Source organism: Tiliqua scincoides, chromosome 5 (assembly GCF_035046505.1).
Source record: "Tiliqua scincoides isolate rTilSci1 chromosome 5, rTilSci1.hap2, whole genome shotgun sequence".
Lineage (NCBI taxonomy): Eukaryota > Metazoa > Chordata > Lepidosauria > Squamata > Scincidae > Tiliqua > Tiliqua scincoides.
The window spans coordinates 3,913,384-3,934,851 of record NC_089825.1 but is presented as its reverse complement, the minus strand read 5'-3'; the positions used below and the strand labels follow the sequence as shown (position 1 = coordinate 3,934,851).

The 21,468-nt window shown below is 48.1% G+C and overlaps 1 protein-coding gene across 3 annotated transcripts; it reads right to left on the bottom strand.

Moving 5' to 3' along the window:
• Window positions 1–5,570: 5,570 nt before the first annotated feature.
• On the bottom strand, window positions 5,571–21,352 carry LOC136650928 (zinc finger protein 777-like). 3 transcript variants are annotated; one of them, XM_066626890.1, is made up of 7 exons: window positions 21,206–21,352; window positions 18,019–18,411; window positions 11,772–11,898; window positions 9,990–10,106; window positions 9,390–9,497; window positions 8,743–8,856; window positions 5,571–6,975 (listed from the first exon to the last, which is right to left on the bottom strand). In XM_066626890.1, the coding sequence occupies exons 2-7, from the start codon at window positions 18,391–18,393 to the stop codon at window positions 6,074–6,076; spliced, it is 1,743 nt and encodes a 580-aa protein (XP_066482987.1). In that variant the 5' UTR covers window positions 18,394–18,411; window positions 21,206–21,352; the 3' UTR covers window positions 5,571–6,073. The 3 variants fall into 3 exon arrangements, with proteins under 3 accessions (XP_066482987.1, XP_066482986.1, XP_066482988.1); XM_066626889.1 differs by having other exon boundaries at window positions 18,019–18,408; XM_066626891.1 differs by lacking the exon at window positions 21,206–21,352 and adding an exon at window positions 20,957–21,068 and having other exon boundaries at window positions 18,019–18,408.
• Window positions 21,353–21,468: the final 116 nt, after the last annotated feature.

Below are 21,468 nucleotides of genomic sequence, written 5' to 3'. Positions count from 1 at the left end.
CTGGCCCCCCAGGCAGATGCAGGGTCCTGTGGTGGGAGAGGGAGGCAGGTGAGGCACAGCCTCCCCACAGAGGCCTTCCAAAAATGCCGCCACCGCCGTAGGAGGCGCTCAAGCACATTCAACCCACACACAAAGTGTGTGGGTTGAATGTACTTGAGCACCTCCCGCAGCGGTGGCTCTCTTTGAAGGACTCCAGTGGGGCGCCTCTGCCTACCCACATGGCTGCAGCGCTCTTCAAAGGATGCTGGCGGGAAGGCTCTGCCTCACCTGCCTCCCCACCCACTGCACATCCCTGATCAGATGGCTGCAGCAGTGCTTTCATGCAGGCACAGGAGTGCTGGGCCAGCAGGCACATTTCAACTTCAGTACAGACCCCCTGAAACTTGACCTGTACTGGGGCGGGGCACCATCTGAACTAAGTTTCCAGAGCCACCACAGCCACAATGCAGCCTGAGGAGCCCTCCCTGACTGCCTCCCACAGGATTCAGCACATGCTCCATTGGCACAGCTGCACTGGCACTGGAAAGCTGTTAGTGTATTCACATTGAACTGCTATAGGTTTGTTATTTAGTTGCTCCTTCACCCAGTTTTGGGTTTCTACCACCTTGAATAGTTTCTTGTCATCTGCAAATTTGGCCACCTCGCTGCTAATCCCTAATCCAGAACATTTATAAACCAGTTGAAGAGCCCAGGCCCAGAGCAGATCCTTGGGGAACTCCATTTCTTCCTTCCTTCCTTTGTAAAAATTGTCCATTTAGTTCCACTCTCTGTTATCTAGTGGGTCCATGCAAATAAAGGAAGGCATAGTGATAACAGCTCAATATTCCATCTTCAGAACATAACATTGCTGACTACAAGGCAAACCCCTGGCTTTTTATAACCTTTAACTCCGCCCAGACTTCCCATGATTGGTGCAATTGAAACCTTACTAGAGGGCCAATCGGATGGTAGGATTTGGATCCATCACAGGCTTGGCCAGCCATAAGTCTGGGCCAATCAGTTATGCAGGATTTCAATCCTGCATAACTTACATACATAACACTCTATTTTCTGTCCTTTGGTTAGTTACCAATGCATTAGAGCAGCAGTGCCCAAACCCTGGCCCTGGGGCCACTTGTGGCCCTTGAGGACTCCCAATCCAGCCCTCAGGGAGTCCCCAGTCTCCAATGAGTCTCTGGCCCTCCAGAGATTTGCTGGAGCCCGTGCTGACCTGATGCAACTGCTCTCAGTGTGACGGCCAACTATTTGAGCTCTCGTGTGACCTGTGGGACGAGGGCTCTTTCCACTGCTCGCTGTTTCACGTCTGTGATGCTGCAGTGGCAGCAAAGGAAAGGCTGGCCTTGCTTTGTGCAAGGTCTTTTAATGGCCTTGAGCTATTGCAAGACCTTCATTCATTCATTCATTCAAGTTCCATCTCTAATATATTCATTTATGTAAATGTATTCAAATTTGAAATGTAAATTAATTCTTTTTTTCCCAGCCCCCAACACAGAGTCAGAGAGATGATGTGGCCCTCCTGCCAAAAAGTTTGGACAACCCTGCATTAGAGGACCTGTCCCTTTCATCTCATGACTTCCACATTTACTCCAGAGACTTTGGCAAGGAATTTGGCCAAAAGGTTTTTGGAACACCATGTAAACAATATCAATAATTTTTTCTCTGTCCACATGACTGCCAACACTATGGGACAGCAATTTTCAAATGTCAGTGTGCCATGAGATGAAAACAAAGCACTAAAAATGTCAAGGCACACCATGCTGCTGGTGGGGGGGGGGCTCACATTCCCCACTGGCTCTACGAATAAATCACCCACCCCCAAACTCCTGCTGCACACCTGTGGACCATTTAGTGGGCACTTCATAGCACACCAATGTGCCACAGCATACTGGTTGAAAATAGCTGCTCTAGGAGGTTAGTGACTTAAGAACATAAGAAGAGCCCCGATGGATCAGGCCAAAGGCCCATCTAGTCCAGCTTCCTTATCTCACAGTGGCCCACTAAATGCTTCAGGGAGCACAAAAGACAGTAAGACAACCTGCGTCCTGGTGCCGTCCCCTACATCTGGCATTCCAAGATAGTCTACTTCTAAAATCAGGAGCTTATGCTTACTTATCATGACTTGTAACCCGTGATGGACTTCTCTTCCAGAAATTTGTCCAATCTGCTCTTAAATGCATCTAGGCCAGATGCCATCACCACTTCCTGTGGCAGTTCCACAGCTAATTACAGGCTGGGTGAAGAAATATTTTATTTCATCTATTCTAACTCTCCCAACACTCTAGTGGATGTCCCCTGGTTCAGGTGCTATGTGAAAGGGAAAAGTGTGTCTCTGTATCCACTCTATCCATCCCCTGCATAATTTTGTATGTTTCTATCATGTCCCCCCTCAGACATCTCTTTTCTGGACTGAAGGGCCCCAAACGCTGTAGTCTTTCCTCATAAGGGAGGTGCCCCAGCCCAGCCATAATTTTGGTTGCTCTCTTCTGCACTTTTTCCATTTCCACTATATCCCTTTCGAGATGTGGTGACCAGAACTGGACACAATACTCCAGGTGTGGCTTTACCATCAATTTGTACAACAGCATTATAATATTAGCTGTTTTGTTCTCAATACCTTTTCTAATGATCCCAAGCATAGAATTGGCCTTCTTTACTGCCGCTGCACATTGGGTTGACATTTTCATCTGGTTGTCCACCATCACCCCAAGAACTCTCTCCTGATCTGTCTCAGACAGCTGAGTCCATTAGCCCAGTGTTTCTCAAACTGTGGGTCGAAACCCACTAGGTGGGTTGCAAGCCAATTTCAGGTGGGTCCCCAATCATTTCAATATTTTATTTTTAATATAATTAGACTTGATACTACCATGGTATGTAACTGCATTTAGGGAAATGTTACAGACCTCTACTTTTAGCAAGCGACTATATATACTCTATGCATATAGTCTATCCTCCATACCTACTTTACCCAGGCTTCACGCACTGGAGAGGACACTGTTCCAGAACCACTATTCAGAGTGCGATACCATAGTCTTCCGAGACTGAAGGATGCCAACAACATGTATACTCTTTTAACAATGATAGTAAATGGGACTTACTCCTGGGTAAGTGGGGGTAGGATTGCAGCCTAGGATTGTTAAAAAGTTTCCTGCTTGATGATTTTCCTGGTCATGACATCACTTCTGGTGGGTCCTGACAGATTCTCATTCTAATAAGTGGGTCCCGATGCTAAATGTGCAAGAGCCACTGCATTAGCCTATATGTAAAATTTTGATTATTTTGCCCCAATGTGCATGACTTTACATTTACTTACCTTTGAAGAAGCTGTGCTGACTCTCCTTAACCAGGGCTCGTTCTTAGATGCTTTGTATCTTTATCTTTCATTACACTTTTCATCAGCTTACCCATTAAGCTGACTGGCCTGTAATTTCTCCGTTCCATCTGCTGGTCTTCTTGCACAGAGGGCAATTTAAGCAGCATGTAGTTTTGTTAGAAAATCAGCAATTTTACATCCAGGTGCCTGAAGGCTGGAACTCTGTAGCCAAAGCTGCCAACACTTTGCATGGAAGAAAGAAAGCCAGTCGGCTCTGCTCGATTGGGTCAGGTCAACTTGCCTGCACTGGAGTTCCCAAAGACACATTTCTCTACTGAGCCTTCCTGACCCCAAGAGACTGTTCTGCAAAAGCAAGCAAACGGGGTAGAAAAGGCACTGCCTATCAAGAAACAGCCCCCATCTTTTGGCAGAATGTGATGCGCCTCCTCAACCAACCTCATGTTGTTTGCTCAGACACAACCTGGCATCAGGTCACCAAAGGGAAGTTGCCAAGCTAGTGGATCACACCAACTTGCTTGAGCTGGCGAGGTCCCAGTTTGGCTGCTGAGGAGCTCAAGGATCCCTGTAGCTCAAGCTCAAGGATCCCTGTAGCTTGCATGAACAAGCAAGAGAATGGCGGAGGAGATTCACCACAAGCAGCAAGCAAAGCAGCAAGCAAAGCAGCAAACATGTATTTGAAAACTTTCTTGCCCCATCACCTCTCTCCACCCCAAAGGAGGTACCCAGGGCAGCTCACAGTTCAATGTTTTTAGAACACTAGTGGGGGAATCCTGGTGTGTTGCCAGGTGCAGGTGGTACCTGGCAACACACCCAAGTTGCTGCAAGATCTACAGGATGCACTCCGTTGGCCACTGCTTCTGCTGACTCATGGTGGGAAGCCTTAGCCATGCATCGGAGGAGGCCTGTTCCATAAAGTAGGGACAGGTGCAGGTTGGTTACCAAAGCTCTGACTTTTAGTGGGGTGACAGTTTTATGCCAAGGCTATGTATGTCAGAAGGGTAACAGACCAGAGGCTGGTGAAGGAGCCAGAGCAGGGGGCACACAAAAGAACTGCCACTTGAAAAGGAATCAGATAGGATGGCAGACCCCCACACCCTCCCACCCTCCCTCATCCCCTTCTCTGCTTTCAAGCCTTCCCCAGTTTCTGCCTCATCTTGCTGACAGTCAGGATAACCAGACCAAAGTCAAGATTCCCCAGGTCCAGAGTGTGTGTGTGTGTGGGCTATACAACACACATCTTAGATGGGATAAGCAGGCACAGAACCTTAGTGCAGATAGTCAACTGTCTGTGCACAGACACAATTTCTCACCGCAGTTAGAAGTCTGGGGGAAGACATTCTATTGACAACTCTCCTGGCCTTTGTTCACTGCTGTCACAGAGAGCTATTAGGACCGCAGGAACACCTGTTATGTAGAGATCCCCCGGGGGGGGGGGAGAAACACACACAACATTTCTCCCAAGAAAGAGGTGCTTCTCCCAGCCCATACTTGGCTGTACTGCCCCTTTTGGTAACAAAGGCAAAAGCCCCTCCATTTTGGCATCCTTCTGCCAAAACACAGCAATGAGGAGAAGGCAGGATCAAGCAGATTTTCACCTGACAGCAGCTGTCACTGCGCTTGAAAGTGAACTTTAAGAACAGCTCTCTGGCAAGCCAGAAATGCTCTGCTACTTCTCTTGGGGAAAGGAAAGGGGTTGTGTCAACCAAGCTGCAGTCCTAGGGCATCAGCAACATACTGAGTGTCAACACCACCCTAGCCCACATGTCCCCTCGCACCACTTGGGAGGCAAAGTCACTGCCGTTTTATACACGGGGAAAAGAAGCCAAGGGAGTAGCTTTCTGAAGGCAGACCAAGCCCAGGACTGAGCAGGGTCAAGGGATCCAAGATAAATTCAACACCACGGTGCAGGCAAACTGCCAAAACCTGTTCTGGAAAAGCTCTCTGGGGCAGAGCTGGACCCTGCCCCTGGGAGCTGGTCTGGTGGGCAGCAGAGATGGTCTCTCTTTCTGCCTCGCCTCTACATCAGCTGGGAGCCTTCCAACAGGGCCTTCTAGGCAGAGTGCATTGCTCCTTGTACAGATTCTAACAAGTGGAGTTTTATTGCAGCTTTAAAAACAACAAGTGGAGTTTTATTGCAGCTTTTGCCTTTCCAAGAGGTAAAGAAATACTTAACGTACTTGTTCATCCAGAAGTTCTGATTGCTGCAGAAAAATGTTCACTAACCACCAACACTCAGCTCTCTTTTCTCATCAGTTCTAGTTTATTTTTCAGTTTCCACAGAACAAAAAAAAAATCAGAAAATATATAAAAGTGTTCCTTTTTCCTAGTCCACGTGTACAGGAAGGGTAAAGGGAGCACCCTCTCTGGATCCACAGCACTCCATCTCGGCCAGTTCCGAGTGAGCACATTCTGGTGGCTCAGGGCTACACGGCAAGGCTGGGGAGGGACAGCTACAGTATTGTACACGCCAAACCAGACAGAAAGACAAATCCCAGAAGCACTTCGCTACTCACGACTCCACTGCTGTAGTCCCTCTGAACGCTCCCTAGAGAGCCTCTCTTCATTAAAAAGAAACGTTCCAATTGCTATCAAAGTACCGAGCCTACGGGACCCTAAACGCCAGGCTAGCAGGGAGACTACAGGAAGGCCCCTGCAAAGCCCTGTGTGTCTTTTACTGAGGTAACAGTTGATGCCCCCCACCACACCCCCGGGGCTACTGCAGAGCTGCAGCCAGAGAGGAGCCTAGATGAAGATGGCGTCCAGCAGGGCCTCCCGGACAGCAGTGCCCATCAGCCGGTTCTGCTCCCGCAGGTGGATCTTCTGATGTTGCAGGAGGTGCTGCTTCTGTGTGAAGCTTTTGTCACACTCGCCACACCGATAGGGCCTCTCCCCAGTATGGATCCGCTGGTGTCGGACCAGATCTGAGGGGTGGCTGAAGCTCTTGCCGCAGTACAGGCAGGCCAGAGAGCTGCCGCCCCGCCCTGAGTGCAGCCTCTGGTGGGTGACGAGGCTCTTCTTCTGGGAGAAGCTCTCAGGGCAGCGGTTACACTTGTACGGCCGCTCCCGCCCGTGGCTCTTCTGGTGCTGCCTGTAGGCAGACTTGAGGTTGAAGGTTTTCACACACTTGGTGCTGCCATATGGCTTCTCTCCGGCTGCTCCCCGAGGAAGGGACTTCAGGTTGTGACTCTGCTTGAAGGTCTCCTCACATGCCACAGATGTGTAGGCTCCCCCTCCTGTGTGGATGCGCTGGTGCAGGGTGAACTGCTGCTTGTAAGTGAAGCTCTTCTCGCACTGCGGCCTGTAGCAGCCCTCTGCAGCGTGGCTCTGCTGGTGGAGCAGGAGGCTCTTCTGCAGCCGGAAGGTTTTCCCGCACTCGGGGCACACCAATGGCTTGTCACTTGGGCGGTCCCGCTGGTATGGTGGAGCAGGGCCACTGCCACTCAAGCCCCCCTCGCCGGGCACCGCCTCATCCCCTGGACTCTCAGAATGCCGCCTCTGGTGCATCAGTGCGCTGTACCGACTCCCAATGGATGTGCCCTGGTGGGGACTATGGAGGACAGTTCCGTCAGTGCACTGCAGCCCCAAGCTTTCGCACAGTGCCCTCTGAGCCTGGAGAACTTCTGCCTTGAAGGCAAGCCCATCCTCTGGGGAAAGGGAAAGGAAAAAGATTAGTGCAGGCTCATACAAGTGAACGGTCTGAACGCTCACTTGTACAACCTCCCAATCCCAGCTAAGCCCCTGTGAAATGCCAACATGGGTACTGCTGTTTCCTGCAAGGGAGTTTTGGCCTCTGAGGGCCTCCTTGGGATAAGAGAACATTTGTTCCCTTGCCCTAAAGTAAGCCCTGACAACCACTATGGGTTGAAGTGTGCAGGCAGATCAGGCCCAGAAGGGGGACAGGAGTCTGTGGGTGCCAGTGCTGCCAAACCCACCACTTTCCTAAGCCCGAGCCGCCCTTCTCCCCCACCCCATTACGTGCTTGCCTGGATCCCCCTGACTGCACTCATGGATCCCCCTCCAACTCACGAAAGCACCTTCTTTCTCCCGGGTGCCAAGTCTCTCTCTTTCTTTCTGGTCAAACAGGACAAACACAGGCTGAAGGCAGGACAGCTGGGCCAGGATGTGGCCCTCTAAGTCTCACTGGAATGCTGTCGCTTGGACATTTAGCCCATGGAATGTCTCACCCTCTCCCTCATCTCCACACCAAAAAAATGGAAAAACAGGGTTGATGCAAGAAGGGCAAAACAAAAACCTCGTAACCACCAGCATCCTCAGAGTGCTGGGATAATTCAAAGGCCACCAACACAGTGCACAGCAGAAATGCCTGCCCAGAGCATCCAGTTTCTGATGTGCCTGTGATTTTATCAAGCCACCAAGGAACCTTGTAGATGGCACAGAACTCAGCAGCCTGGAAATCCCAGCTTTTCTTTAAAAAGCCAAAACAAGACCTTCTTGACTGCAGAAATCAGTTTTATGCCAGGGGGCTCTTGGAAACCGGCACAGGGTCAGGCAAGACAGTGTGCTTTTTCCCCTCTCCACCTCTCATTGACATGGATTTGCTCATTCTAATTGTAGCACTTGGCTTTTCACAGCATTAAACCGACTCACTTCAAGCACCATTTAGCAGAGCAGACGGCCCTTCGTGTCGCTGCTCCTTTAGCCACACCCTTGCTGTCCCCTTTCCCCAAGTGTGTGGCACTGTCTGTAAGGATCACTGGCCAAAAGGCACTCGGGCCATAACAACAAAGGTGCTTGAAGTGACACAGACCAGCCTGCCAGACCACAGTCACTGAGCAGGCAGAAGAGAGCTCTAGTGAGCAGAGCAGTCAAATCGATGGAGAATTGGGAGAGCAGCCTTACCTCTAGGCACAGTTAGATTGCAAAGTGGAAATGTAAAAAGGAGCCTGAGAACAAAACAACCCACAGTAATTCAGCAAGCAATAAACATGACAGCAGAATTCACAAAAGGGGGTGGAACAGCAAACTGCAGAGGCAGGCAGGTTTCAGACACACTGCAAGTGGGATGTGACTGAGGGCCCAATCGTATCCAACTTTCAAATGCTGATGCAGCTGTGCCAATGGGCACAAGCCACATCCTGTGGTGGGGGGCAGTCACAGAGGCCTCCACAAGGTAAGGAAGGGAATGTTTGCTCCTTTACCTTGACACTGCACTGCAAAGTTGGATAGGATAGGACCTGACTGAAGTAACATACCTTTTCCCTTCTCCCTTAGTAGGCTGTGCCTCACTGTACACTGGACAAGAGCAATTCTGCTTCAGATGAGGGGCTGCCTCAGTCAGTGACCCTGAAGGCAGCAGCAAGTCCTGGCTCAGTTGGCCTGGGGGCCCCAAGGACTGGGGCCCAAGGCCACCACCATTCCGGAGGCCTCCAACTGCCAGGCACACAACTCACCCATCCTGGACTTGAGGTGCAGCCCATCCCCCTCAGCAGCCTCCGGGCCCTCAAGGGTCAGCTCTTGGTCCCTCCTTGCTTGAGAGCCAAAGGAGGACCCCGCCATTTCATAGTCTGTTCAACAAAAGAGCAGTTAGACTGGCTCAGCACTGGTCCATTCGCTTTTCCTTGGAGCAGCAGTACAAGCAACCTTCTAAATTCCTGAAGAATCTGAGAAAGCCCCTGGCAGGGTGCAACAGGCACATCTCCTCCCATACTGCGATTTGAAAAAGGAGCCCACAGACCAGAGCAAGACATTTCTACCAGGAGCACATGACAACACAAGGGGCTGATGAAGTTGCTCTGTTCGCACAACTTCAGGAAAAAGTACAGAAACCAGATTTAATTTCTCAGCCAAATATATTTAGCATTTAGCAAGCCGAACTGTGTAGAACAAGCACTGTTTTCTTATACCCTCTTTTTGTAAGAATTCTCTTTCGGCAACTGCAGTAACTTTACATTTTCATTGCAAAAACCAAACGTAAGGACAAACTAGACCCTACCTCCTCAAGCACACTGTGTGACAGTCTCTTTCTACAAACAGTCTGATTTCCCATTAACTCTGAAGAACCTGGCACACCCACAGCTGCTGTCATCTTTTCACTCACCTGCACTGGAATCACTCAGGACTGCCCGTCCATCAGCTTTGTCTTGGTCTCCAACATTTTCTCCTCTTTCAATCTGGCAGTTCAGGTTAGGCCTAAAAACCAACGCTTCTGTTTTGGAATACACAGACGAGAGAGAGAGTTTATCCAGATATTTTGAGCCCATATAAACTACTTACTAAGCTCCCTTCCGATATCAGCTTGACATTTCAGAGGAGTTCAAAATTGCTCCATCCTTCTGCTTTGCAACCACAAGTGCAGCTCCACACTGGGAGCACAAAGACCAGCCAAGGTCTCTGGATTTTTCCCTGTGCTAGTTTTACAACCCCACGCCAAGATGAGCTCAAATTACACCAGGCACGAGACATCTTTCTTATAGCACAACCCTCTGCATGTCTACTCAGATGTGTGTTGAATAGGGCTTTCTTCCAAGTATATAAGATTGCAGCCTTGGAGAAATCTGGGTATTTTCAAATTATGTAGACAGGTAGGTAGAGGAAAGAGAATTGCACCAGGGGTTGAAACGAAAAGCAGAATCATCCGATCTTGCTCAGCAACATTTCCTGGCACAGGCTGATCAATGCCTTTGCATCAGCTTCTTACCTGGGTTGGGTTCTGCAGAAATCTCTTTCTCCTTGGAGGTCTCTTCTTCCTCCTGTTCACAGGGATGTTCTCCTTGCTCAATTCGGGACAGAAGGTCAGGTTTAGCAATTGCGCAGTCTGTTGGTGAAAGGTAACACTCTTTTTGCCCATGTTTTGCACCGAGCAGGAAATAATTATGTTAATGTGATAAAGGAGAATGTGGAGGGCACTGCAGTCTCTACTAAATGTGTATTTAGAGCCTGGTGTGTTGAGGCTACACAGAACTGACACGAGCTCTATCCAGAGGTGCTACAATCAACTACTGACAGCTGAAGTAAGGACAGGAAAAGGAAATCTGGAACAGACAAATGAGTCCCTGGACAGAAGAGGCAACGTGGAATGGCTGCTTCAGTTAGACTAGGGTTGCCCAGCAAAGGTTCTGCTGACCAGGTTTCCCTGGAGGAAAAGGGGAAGACTGAACCTGAGGGAAGACAAGGAGTAATGGGGAGATGACAGCAGAGAAGACACTGAGATAACATGAGCCTGAGTGGGGGGACAACACAAGAAAGATTACCAGGAGCTGACTTCAGCCCAATTCTCTTACTGTTCGGCACAATGAACCGACAGGAGGTCCATTTCTGAAATAAGTTATCAAGTCAGCTTGCAGAGCTTATATAATACTTCTTAAAACAGTTGAACCTAGTGAGATGTGTGCGGTCTCTGCATATGATCTCATGGGGCAAAAGCTGACATTTGTCACAGCAAAGCAAACCGATTCAAGATGAAGGGCTCTCTCTGCTGTCGAAAGTCCTACCTCCTGCCCATGGGGCACATCTGAACACCACACACATTTTCATCCTCCCTCAAAAAGTTGGCCTGGTGCAAAACTGGCACAGTCAAATCACTCTGGTGAGACTCTACCATAATCCAACAGGCAACATAATTTTAAGTGTGATCCATTGGTTGTGTTTTAATAATGTTTTTGAATTGTTTTATCTACATTTGGTTTTACTTAGTAAGCCACTTTGAGTACCCTTGAGTGTGGTAGAAAGGCAGGGTATGTATATGTGTATGTATGTATGTATAAATAAATAAATAGAATAAAGATGAGAACTGGGCACAGTCAGGTGCTTCAGAGTACAATCCTCCCTCCCTCCCTCCCCGCAGAGGAAGGCGCTTGGCTGGATTTCAGCCTTCCAGACACGCCAGCCAAGGAAGGTGACACTGCCACCTGCTCTCCAACACCTTTCCAGTGCCAAGACTCTTCTTTTTTACTATCCACTGCTGTGTTCAGCCTGTTGTCCACTCTGGGACTCTCTTGGGGCTGAAACGCAGGGTAATATATTGCTGAAATAACAACCTCATTAAGCCACCTCCTGACTTTAAATTCAAGGGGACACTGGCATTAAATATTTTGTGCTCACAGCCAATTCTCCCTTGCTCAGCAACAGCTCTCTTCCACGCCCAAGAACACTTGCCCAGCAGAGTCTCCTCCTCAGTGCCTGTGTGAAACCCCCTCACCAGCACACAGGCTATCATATGTGGTACGTCACGCACCAATTCAGAAAGGGGTTGACACGGTCTGTGCTCCCTCACCCAAAATAAAATTCAGAGGAAAACTGAAGCAAGACAATGAACAGGCAAACTGGGTTACGGGCACTAGAACTGCTCAAGGGATCCCCAACGTGCTTCAAGTGTTTCAGTGGTACCAAGGGAAGAAGGCGTCCGCTCAGGGAGAAGCCCAGCAGGACAAGCCTCAAGCTTCACATCAGTGCCAAAAAAGGGAAAAATCTCAGTCTTTACCCAGAGAGACCAACGACTCGTAGTTGCTCCTCATCACGTTCTTATACAGCTCCTTCTGCCACTCGTCCAGTTTTCCCCACTCCTGCTCCGAGAAGTAGACAGAGTTGTCCTCAAAAGTCACCGGCACCTGCAAGCACAACAGTCACAGACTTGGGCCTTCTTGGTCGATGGTCTGATGGCCAGCTGAACCTTTCCACTTCAGCACCACCACCAGCACTTCAGCACCTGCTCTCCTCCAGGCCAGAACACAACTGCTCGGCCCACCAATCCTCAGCTATACCAGGAAGGGAGTTGCTCAAGGAGTCATGCATCTCATCACCCTTTGACAACAGATCATCCAAACAAGCAGTTCAAAATGAATCTGTCCTGCACTTTAGCCTTTGTGGTGTGATCTAAAGTCCCAATTCAAACACAATAGCACAGCATCCATTCCCCACTGAACACAATGCGATGGGGAAAGGGGGTGAGACTGCCCAGACCAAATATGTAAAATTCAAGTGGATACAAGCATTTCCCATAGAATAACTCCACATTTGGATGCAAAACCCATGCAGGTTCCCTTATCTGTGAGCTTTTCTCCACAGAATAAACCAAGAACCTTTCCCACTTTTTAATCCATGACTTCCGAATCTTTCACAGGGGTTTTGAACGTATAGTAGGAAAATTCATATGGTTTTTGATATCCATGAGTTCCGAGGAGGAGATTCTTATCTCAGGAGGAGTTCTTATCTCAGAGGAGATAAGCTGGCACCCTAGACCATCTCCTGACAAAACCCTGCTTTGCCACAGCTTGTCCTCTCCTTGGCTTTAAAAGCAAAGCCTGTTTAGGTTTTAAAAAGCAGTAGTCTCCTCCCACTAGCTTGTATGAGAGAAAGACATGACAGCCTTGAATTTTGAAAAACATGAAAGCTTTGACTGACCCATGATGGCGGAAACTGAGGTTCCAACAGCTCCAACTACTCCTGTCAGCAACAAAGGACCTCCTTGCTGTCGGAGGAATCTTTCACGGAGAGAGGAGCAACCAAGAGCCTTCATAGCCTCAGCGACATCAGAACTCAAGAACTGTAACATGCTCTAGGTGGGAATGCCCTTGAAGACTGACTGGAGACCTTATTGCAGAAGGCAGAGGTCCACATGGTCTTGGGAGCAGAGCAATTTGACTGTAGTTGCACTGGCTGCCACTCCATTGGCAAGCCCAATCCAAGTTTCTCATTTTGACCTTTCAAGCCCTTTATGGCTTTGGGTTGGGGGACCCAAGGAACTATCTTCTTCCATATGAACTGGCTGGTTGTCCAAAGAGAGGACTTTCTGCGAATGCTGCCTTTGGCTGCAGCCCGACTAGCAGCAACAAAAGCAGCACCATTATTGTGGAATTCCCTCCCAATTGTGTTATGTTCTACACCCTCCCTGCTAGCCTTTCAGCAGGGGCTAAAAATGTGCTTCTTTCGTTCAGCCTGTCTTCTGCTGGTTTTTGTTTCCATTTTCCTCACTTTGTTTATGTTTTCTGGTCCTTTTGTGGGTTGTTAGATTTGTTTACTATTAATCCAGGTTGTTTTTACTTCTGTTGTTTTTTAAATGTTTGTACTGCTGTTATGGCGACTTTATGAATGTTGTAAACCACCTTGGGCACCTGGTAATTGGGAGTGGCCGGATCACCTGGGATTGTGATGAATGGCCACCAAGTCTTAGGACTGAGGCTAACCTGGCCAGCCAGCTGGGTCTTAGGGTACCCTCACCTATCAAGGTGAAGTTGGGGGTGCAAGTCATCTACTTAGAGGAAATTCAATGGTAGTGATGCAACTACCAGGCAAGGCCTAACAAAACCAGCACACATGTGAAGCTATCTTGTTTAGCCAGTCCCAACCATTGCAGTTTTGTTGGTGACCAGAAAATTGCCCACAATAAAATTGCCCACAGAAAAATTGTTCACAGAAAATACCCCACTGCCATAAATGTTATGAGAATGAATAGTTATTACCTATGTTTTATATTGTTTTCAATATCTTATGAATAAAATAAAATTTTGCCATGTTATAAATTCATATTAATACAATAAGTGTATTAATTCATTTTCAGTAGGAAAAATGCCCACACATTCTCATATTCACAAGTCTTATTAGGAAAATCAACAATTTTGGCTTGAAGATTGAATATGAAACAAATGTGAACATAAAAATTACAATGAAGTCTCTTGTCGAATTAATCTTTGATTTGAAAAGGGTTTTTGATCAGCTTGCTGCCAAATTTCCAGATAAAGAAACCTATGATGAGGTGCTTACATACTCCGTTTCCACATATATTGAGGGTGCAGCAGGTAGAGATCCTCAGTTTCCTATATGGAATCATCATGTTGCAGGCCTGGAACAGTCACCAAGAAGTACAGGGGTCCCTGTATTCACATCTGCAGTTTCTGTTAGCCGCAGAGGGTTCCCCTGTGTCCCCCACCCTCTGGAGGCGAGGGGAACTGTGCTCCCTCATCTCCGGAGGGTCTTCTAAGCCCCGGAGGGACCATGCATGTTCGCCTGTGGCCTCTGCGAAGTTCAAAAGACAATTATAAATTAAGAACTCCCCTCACCTCCGGAAGGTCTTCTAAGCCCCAAAGAGGCCATACCCACCCTCAGCCCCTACAGGGTTGAGAATGACGATCATAAATGAAAAACCATCACTTCTGGTTTTACCAAAAAAACCAGAGGTGATTTTTTCACTTCTGATTGTCATTCTGAGGCCTAGAGAGACTGAGGGCGGATGCGTGTGGCCTCTCCAGGGCTCAGAAGACCCACCGGAGGCACTCCCCTAGCCTCTGGAGGGGGGTGGGGTTTCCCTTTATACACAGATTCAGTTATCTGCAGGTGTTTTTGAAACAGAACCCCCTGTACAACTGTTGTGAGGGATTTCATAACACTCCCTTTCCTATTCCACTACAGTCATTCCAGTGTGCAGTTTCTATCTGATGGTCTGCAGAGGGACCTGGCTTGCCACAAATTAACACTGGCTAATGCACAGGCAAGTCACCTAGAGGTGAAAAAGAGGAAATATACTTGATAAAATCACAATGCACATTGTTGCATATGAATATGAAATATTTTAATATGTTTTTAATATACATAAAAATATAAAAAATATATAATTGCTTATTCATGTGAGCAATTTTCCATGTGGGTAATTATGACCTTGGAGTTTTTTTCTGTGAGCACTTTTCCTGTGGACAATTTTCTTAGAATCAGTTTTCCTAACCCCTTGAAGCATCATTGAAGACAGTGCTTATTCCCTTGCACCAAACATCCTTCCCCCACCCCCTGGAGGTGCAGCTCCCACCTTTTGATGAGATAGAGGAGGGTTCCACACCAACAGAGTCCCTCCCCTGCTACCATTCAAAGGAAATTTCTTGCAAGTTATTAATGTGGGTTTCCGAAATCCCTAATAATGTTATTAACAGATGGGGAAATGGCGAGTATTGTCTGACCTGGCTGATGAACCTTCTCCCTCACATGTCACAGCCCCGTAAGCTCGGGAAACATTTTGTTGCTGCTTGAGTGCTGGTCAGAAGGGAAGGCGCCTGGGGCCCACATTAGAAGCAAGGAAGAGCCAGTATGGCACAGCGGGGAGAGCACTGGACTAGTCGTGGAGGCAGAAGTTCAAATCTCCACTCACCCAGGAAATTCACTATGGGATTTTGAGCCTGTTACTATCTTCTGGCCCAATCTACCTCACAGATTTGCTGTGAGGATGGGGGGGGGGAGGAGAAGAATCACACACAGTCCTGTGCTCAAGAAACATTTAAAAAATGTGTATATTGTACTGCAAATGACCTAGGAAGACCCTTGGCATGTGAGCCACATGCGTGCAGGGAGTGAATGTGTGTTTCTGACAAAGTAGCCTAAGCCTACCTCTTGGCGCATCTCTTCCCATGGCTCAGCCATTCACATTCTATATAGAGAACTGGACCTGGGCACAACCTGGATTCCTAAATATCCCCAGTTTTATATATTTTAGGCAATATTTCTAGTCCTCATGGTGGTGGACACAAGTCTGAAAAATTCAAGCACCATTCACAAAGGGCCCTCATCTCTACAAAGAGGGTTCACACCACTAATAAAACCTCATTGTTACTGGCCAACACTTCTAAATTCTACAAAAATCCTATGTTGTAAATGTAAACAAATTTGTACCACTGATTTTGAAACCAGAAATGTAGTTTTCGTAATGCAGAATTGACCTAAGTTGAGAAGCATCTTATAGCACCCAAAGTAGTCCATCTGTTACCCAAAGCTGACCCATCAGGCCTTCAGTAAGAGGTACAGAATGCTTCCAGGCAGGTTACCCTCAACGGGTGAAGCCAAGGATTTCATATGGTACTCAGCTTTGTCTGTGCCTTCCTGAACATCCAAGGAAAGACACAGCAGCAGGCATCATTCAGCAGGAGGTCATCCACCCCCAGGCTCAAGAAGCAGATGAGTTGTGCCTTGGGTCAGCTGAAGCTACGGAGCCTGCAGACAGGCCACCTGGTCCTCCTGGTTAGTAACTATTTGTTACTAAGAGAAGGACAGGAAAACATTACATTACTGATAGTGCAGGCAGTTCAGATGTCCACAACATCAAGCACATGAGGACCCTTCTCGCTGAAGAAAAAGAATCTTTGCTATTAGCCTGAAGTGGACAAACAAGTCATTTCCTCAGTACCATTTCAATTACACAGTATCCACATGTGCTAAGTAAACACACATCTTGTAACACTTACTACAGGTCAAATCTGCCACCGTCTGAAAAAGCGGAACTGCAGATAAGCCTGGGAACTGAGTTTGCCACCAAAGATGGAGAATATTGTAAACGTCAATAGAAACACCACAGAAGACCTTCAACAGGCACTCCCAAACTCAACTTGTATCGAAAGCAAAAATGAAGAAAGAATTAAGACAAACAAAATCTCATCCCTGAATTGAGGAAAGAAGAAGCTTTAAAATGCTGGTTCTTCGGTATGCAAGTATCCCTATTCGCTCCAGTAAACTGTCCCTCCAGAGCCTGTGACTGGCATCTCCTTTGTGTTTCTTGGCACAGGAAACAATCTTTTCATTCCTTTCTTTCGCTGCGTGAACCTATTTGAAATTTTGTTGTTGTTGTCAAAAACCAGATTGTTATTAACACTGCTAACAATAATGGATACTGTTTGTAATTTGTAATTCCAGTCTTACAAATAAATCCACAAGTCATCTGTTCGTCCATATATAACTACAGCTCTGTGAAGACACACTACTGTTCATCTCTTCAACAGGCTTCGTACATTGTAAGCCAGTCTTGAATATCATGCTTCCTCCCCTCTCCGAACTGAATTTTTAGTCTTTAACTATTTTTATCAGTCCTTAAGTGCTTTATTGTTAAGTGCTGTATCTTAATCAATGCCACTATGGTTCCCATCTCAACCCATTTCTGCCCAGCCCACGGGTGTACACATTTGATCCCTGTTGCGTACATGCAACATTGGGCAGAAATGGCTTAACCAGTGTTTGTGTCTTGCTCAAATGAGAACAAAAAAGATGGATGTAGGGCAAATATCTGTGCCTTAGCTGACCTTTACAGGTAGGGAATATGAAAAGCCAAGTCAACAGAATACAACAGATCATTTTAATTTGTCAATATGCCCTAGAGAACATAACTGATCACTGGATCTCGGCAGCACCCAACTAAGAATTTATTGTGTACTCTAATGTGAAACTGCTGATCTTCTAACAAAAACACGTAACTTGTCCCTTAAATTGGCATCCATGACAGAGGACATGAAGGTGGCCAATGTAACACTATGTTTTAAAAAGGGTTCTAGAAAATTACAGGCATGTCAGCTCTACTTCTGTTCTGGGTAATCTAGTACAAAGCACAAGCAAAGACAAAATTATTAAGCATCTAGATAGAAGGATAAGCCTTACTGAAGGATAATCAGCGTGACGTCTGCAAAGAAAAATTCTGCCTCACTAATCTTCTGGAGTTCTTTTAGAGCGTATGGAGGTGATCCAGTTGATGTTGACATGAAGACTTTCAAAATGTCTTATACAAAGTGCATCATCAAAAGCTCTCAAGTAATCCTAGCAGTCAAGGGATAAGGGAACAAGTTCTGTTATGAACTGGTAGCTGCACAAAGATCAGGAAGCAGGGATCAAGAACACAAACTTCCAGCTATCAGCTCATTAGTATAATGGCAACAGCCACTGGAGTCATGAGAACTGAGGGCTTTCACAAGTAAGACTCAAAATCTTACCTTGGGGATCTCTCCTTTGAAGCCTGGGGGTAACCTAAGGATCCAAAAATTCTGGTTCTTCAGCAGGTTCTCCATGTTCTCCAACCTTCTCTGCAGCAGCCCGTATTCCTGGATCAAAGTCCCCAAAGCAGTCAACTTGCACTCCATTTGGTTGCCAAAATCCACCACAGCATTCTCGCAGTCCACATATTTCTTCTCATTGGTCACCATTCTCCTCTCAAGGTTTAACAGTCGAGTAGCATGAGAATCCACTTTCCTCTCCACAGCCTGGATTGCAGCCACCACAGTCCAAAGAGAGAGCTCAGCTGTGTTCTGTTTGGCATCTCTGACAAAACTCTGTTCGGGCTGCAAAGGCACTGGCTGCTGGGGCTCCATGTTGCAACAATGAGGCTGCTTGCAAAGAGCAAGAAAACCCTCAATTAGGTTCATTTATTTTGATGTGAAACTCCCCATGACCCAAAGACACAAACAGGTTCTCTTTCTTGAACATCATGGATTTTATGTTTACAGTTATAAGTTGGAGCATCTGACAATCATGCAATACTCAGGACTGGTTCTTACATACACATGCTCATCAAATTTAATTTTCTCCACACAATTCAGGTACATTTTGCACTGAAAAACTTTTAGTACCAACCAGCTATTTACATGGGACACATTCCTCTACATGGTTGTATATATACCCTTAGTATACAACTGGTCAAAAGCAGAAAAAACAAGCTCTGTGTGGGTAGGTTCAACACCCTCAAGTATTTATTCACAAGGGAAAAGTAGCAAACCTAAACCAATCGCATAATAGTAGGGAGTATATGGGGCAGGGGGATGGCAACCCACACACTGCTAACATGAATTCTTAGACATGTAGAAAGTTCATTAGATGTCCCCCTTAACGTGGGAAAGAGATATGCCTGAGCTTCTTCTAGGATAATTACCCAACATTTTTCTTGCCTGCTCACACTCTAGAACTATCAGCCTTCACACCACCTCCTGCATGAATCTGAGCAGGGATAGACCAAGCCCATTATATGACAATTGGTACCTGAACTTGCTTACCTCTGCTTCCCTCCTCATCACTTTCACTTTTGAATCATGTATTAGATATACATCGTTACTTTAAATTCTAAACAATGCTGAACAGGGTGGCAGAAAAGTGGTTTATAAGCATAATAAATGGATAAAACCAAGTTTAAAAAATGCATGTTCTCCTTTCCATCTCGTTCCTAGAGCAATAGTTCCCAAACTGTGGGTTTGGGACCCACCAGTGGGTCATAGTGACCCCATTTTTGGTAGGTTGCTAAACTGTTAGGACAAATTATGCTATATATATCAAGGGTTAAACAAGTTGCTACTTCGGGAGATCACAGTTGCCTAATCACCATTACAGCCACATCCCTTGGCATTTGTAAATCAGGCAGCAGCTTTTAAAAAGTTTGGGAACTACTGCTGTAAAGCAAAGTTGGGCACAGAGGATAAAACATCTCAAGAGCGATCCATGTTGCTGGTTGGAGCCAGTGGTGTCTCCCATATCTACTGACTCTCCAAGGCCTTTGGCATAGAGCAGGGGTGTCCAAACTTTTTGGCAGGAGGGCCACATCAACTCTCAGACACTGTGTCAGGGGCCAGGAAAAAATAGAATTAATTTACATTTCAAATTTGAATAAATTTACATAAATGAATATATTAGAGATGTAACTTATATGAATGAATGAAAGTCTTGCAATAGCTCAAGGCCTATAAAAGGCATTGCACAAAGCAAAGTCGGCCTTTCCTTTGCTGCCACTGCTGCATCACAGATGTGAAACAGCAAGCAGTGGAGTGAGCCCTCGTCCCACAGCTCATGTAAGAGGTCGAACACTTGGCTGTCACACTGAGAGAAGTTGCATCAGGCCAGCACGGGCTCCAGCAAGTCTCTGGAGGGCCAGAGGCTCATTGGAGACTGGGGTCTCCCTGAGGGCCAGATTGGGAGTCCTCGAGGGCCGCAAATGGCCCCAAGGCCGGGGTTTGGGCATCCCTGGCATAGAGTCTTGCCTGGCACCTGACAGCTTTCCTAACTGTGGAAGCTAGAGATCAATCTGAGAGCCTTCGGCATACACTGCATGTGCTCTGCCACCATGCTACAGGCAGTCCTAAGGATTTTAACTATTTGCTCAGCTTCACATGCAAGGACAGGGGGAGGCACCAGGATGCAGGTTGTGCCTGTTGTCTTTTGTGCTCCCTGGGGCATTTGGTGGGCCACTGTGAGGTACAGGAAGCTGGACCAGCTGGGCCTTTGGCCTGATCCAGCAGGGCTCTTCTTATGTTCTTATGACATGGCAGGTAGTCATAAGAAGTGCGCTGCTGGATCAGACCATGTAATCCAGCTTCCTGTGTCTCAGAGTGGCCCACCAGATGCCTCAGGGAGCATACAGATCTGCAACCTGGTGCCCTTCCTTGCATCTGGCGTTCTGTGGTCATCCCCTTCTAGTCTGAAGCATGGCTCCCAACAAACCAAACCCTGCAGACTCAACCACCCTCCTTTGCAGTCTTCTTTCCATGGTGCAGCCCCACAGTGAGAGCAAGAAACCCCCCCAACTTGTATTGATACACAGTAGGGACGTGCGGTGGGTAGGGAGGCAGTTGAGGCAGAGCCACCCCACTGGAGTCCTCCAAAAAGCACTGCCACTGCCAGCGCCGTGGGAGGCACTGAAGCACACTCAACCCACGCGCAATGCTGCTCCCCACCCACTACACCTCCCTACATTATAGTCAGTGGGACAGAGCCTCCCCACGAAAAGCAGCACCTCTGTGTCCTTTCCCCACAGGCACCAAGAGACTCCCCCAAGAAAGGGACCCCTTGCCTGGGCCCACCGCGCAGCAGCCCCACTGACAGAGGGCCTGAGGCTACAGTCCTGCGCACGCTTTCCTGGGAGTAGGCCCGACTGAAGGCGACGGAGCTTACTTAAGAGTAGACGGGCTTAGGACTGCGCCCAATACAGGAGGCGCCCTGCTGGGGCGAGGCAGGACAGGCCCCTGAGGGCTGCAGGCGGCGGGTCAGAAGGGCCCAGGGAGAGCCACCCCCGCCCCTTCTCCGCTGCCGGGCGGACCCCTCCCCGCCTACCGGGGCGGCCCAGGAGCGCCCCTGCCCGACGGACCAGGCCCCGCCCCCACAGGGAGGCACCCGAGGCGGGCCGACCCCCGCCCGCCTCACCTCCGGCGGCGGCGGCAGCAGCAGCGCCCCCCCACTCTGCTCCCCTCCCCCTCCTTGGACGAAAGGGGCGGGGCGGGTGCGTCCGGCGCTGAGGCGACCCACGACCGGGGCGGCGACTGAGGGGAGAAAGAGACACCCACCAGAGCGGCCGCCCTCACAAGGGTGCCGCGCATGCGCAGTTCCGGCGAGTCAGGGCCGGCAGCAGCGCGCATGCGCGAGCCTGCGAGGCGTGCCGAGGGCGCCCGCCCTGCCTGTGCGCGGCG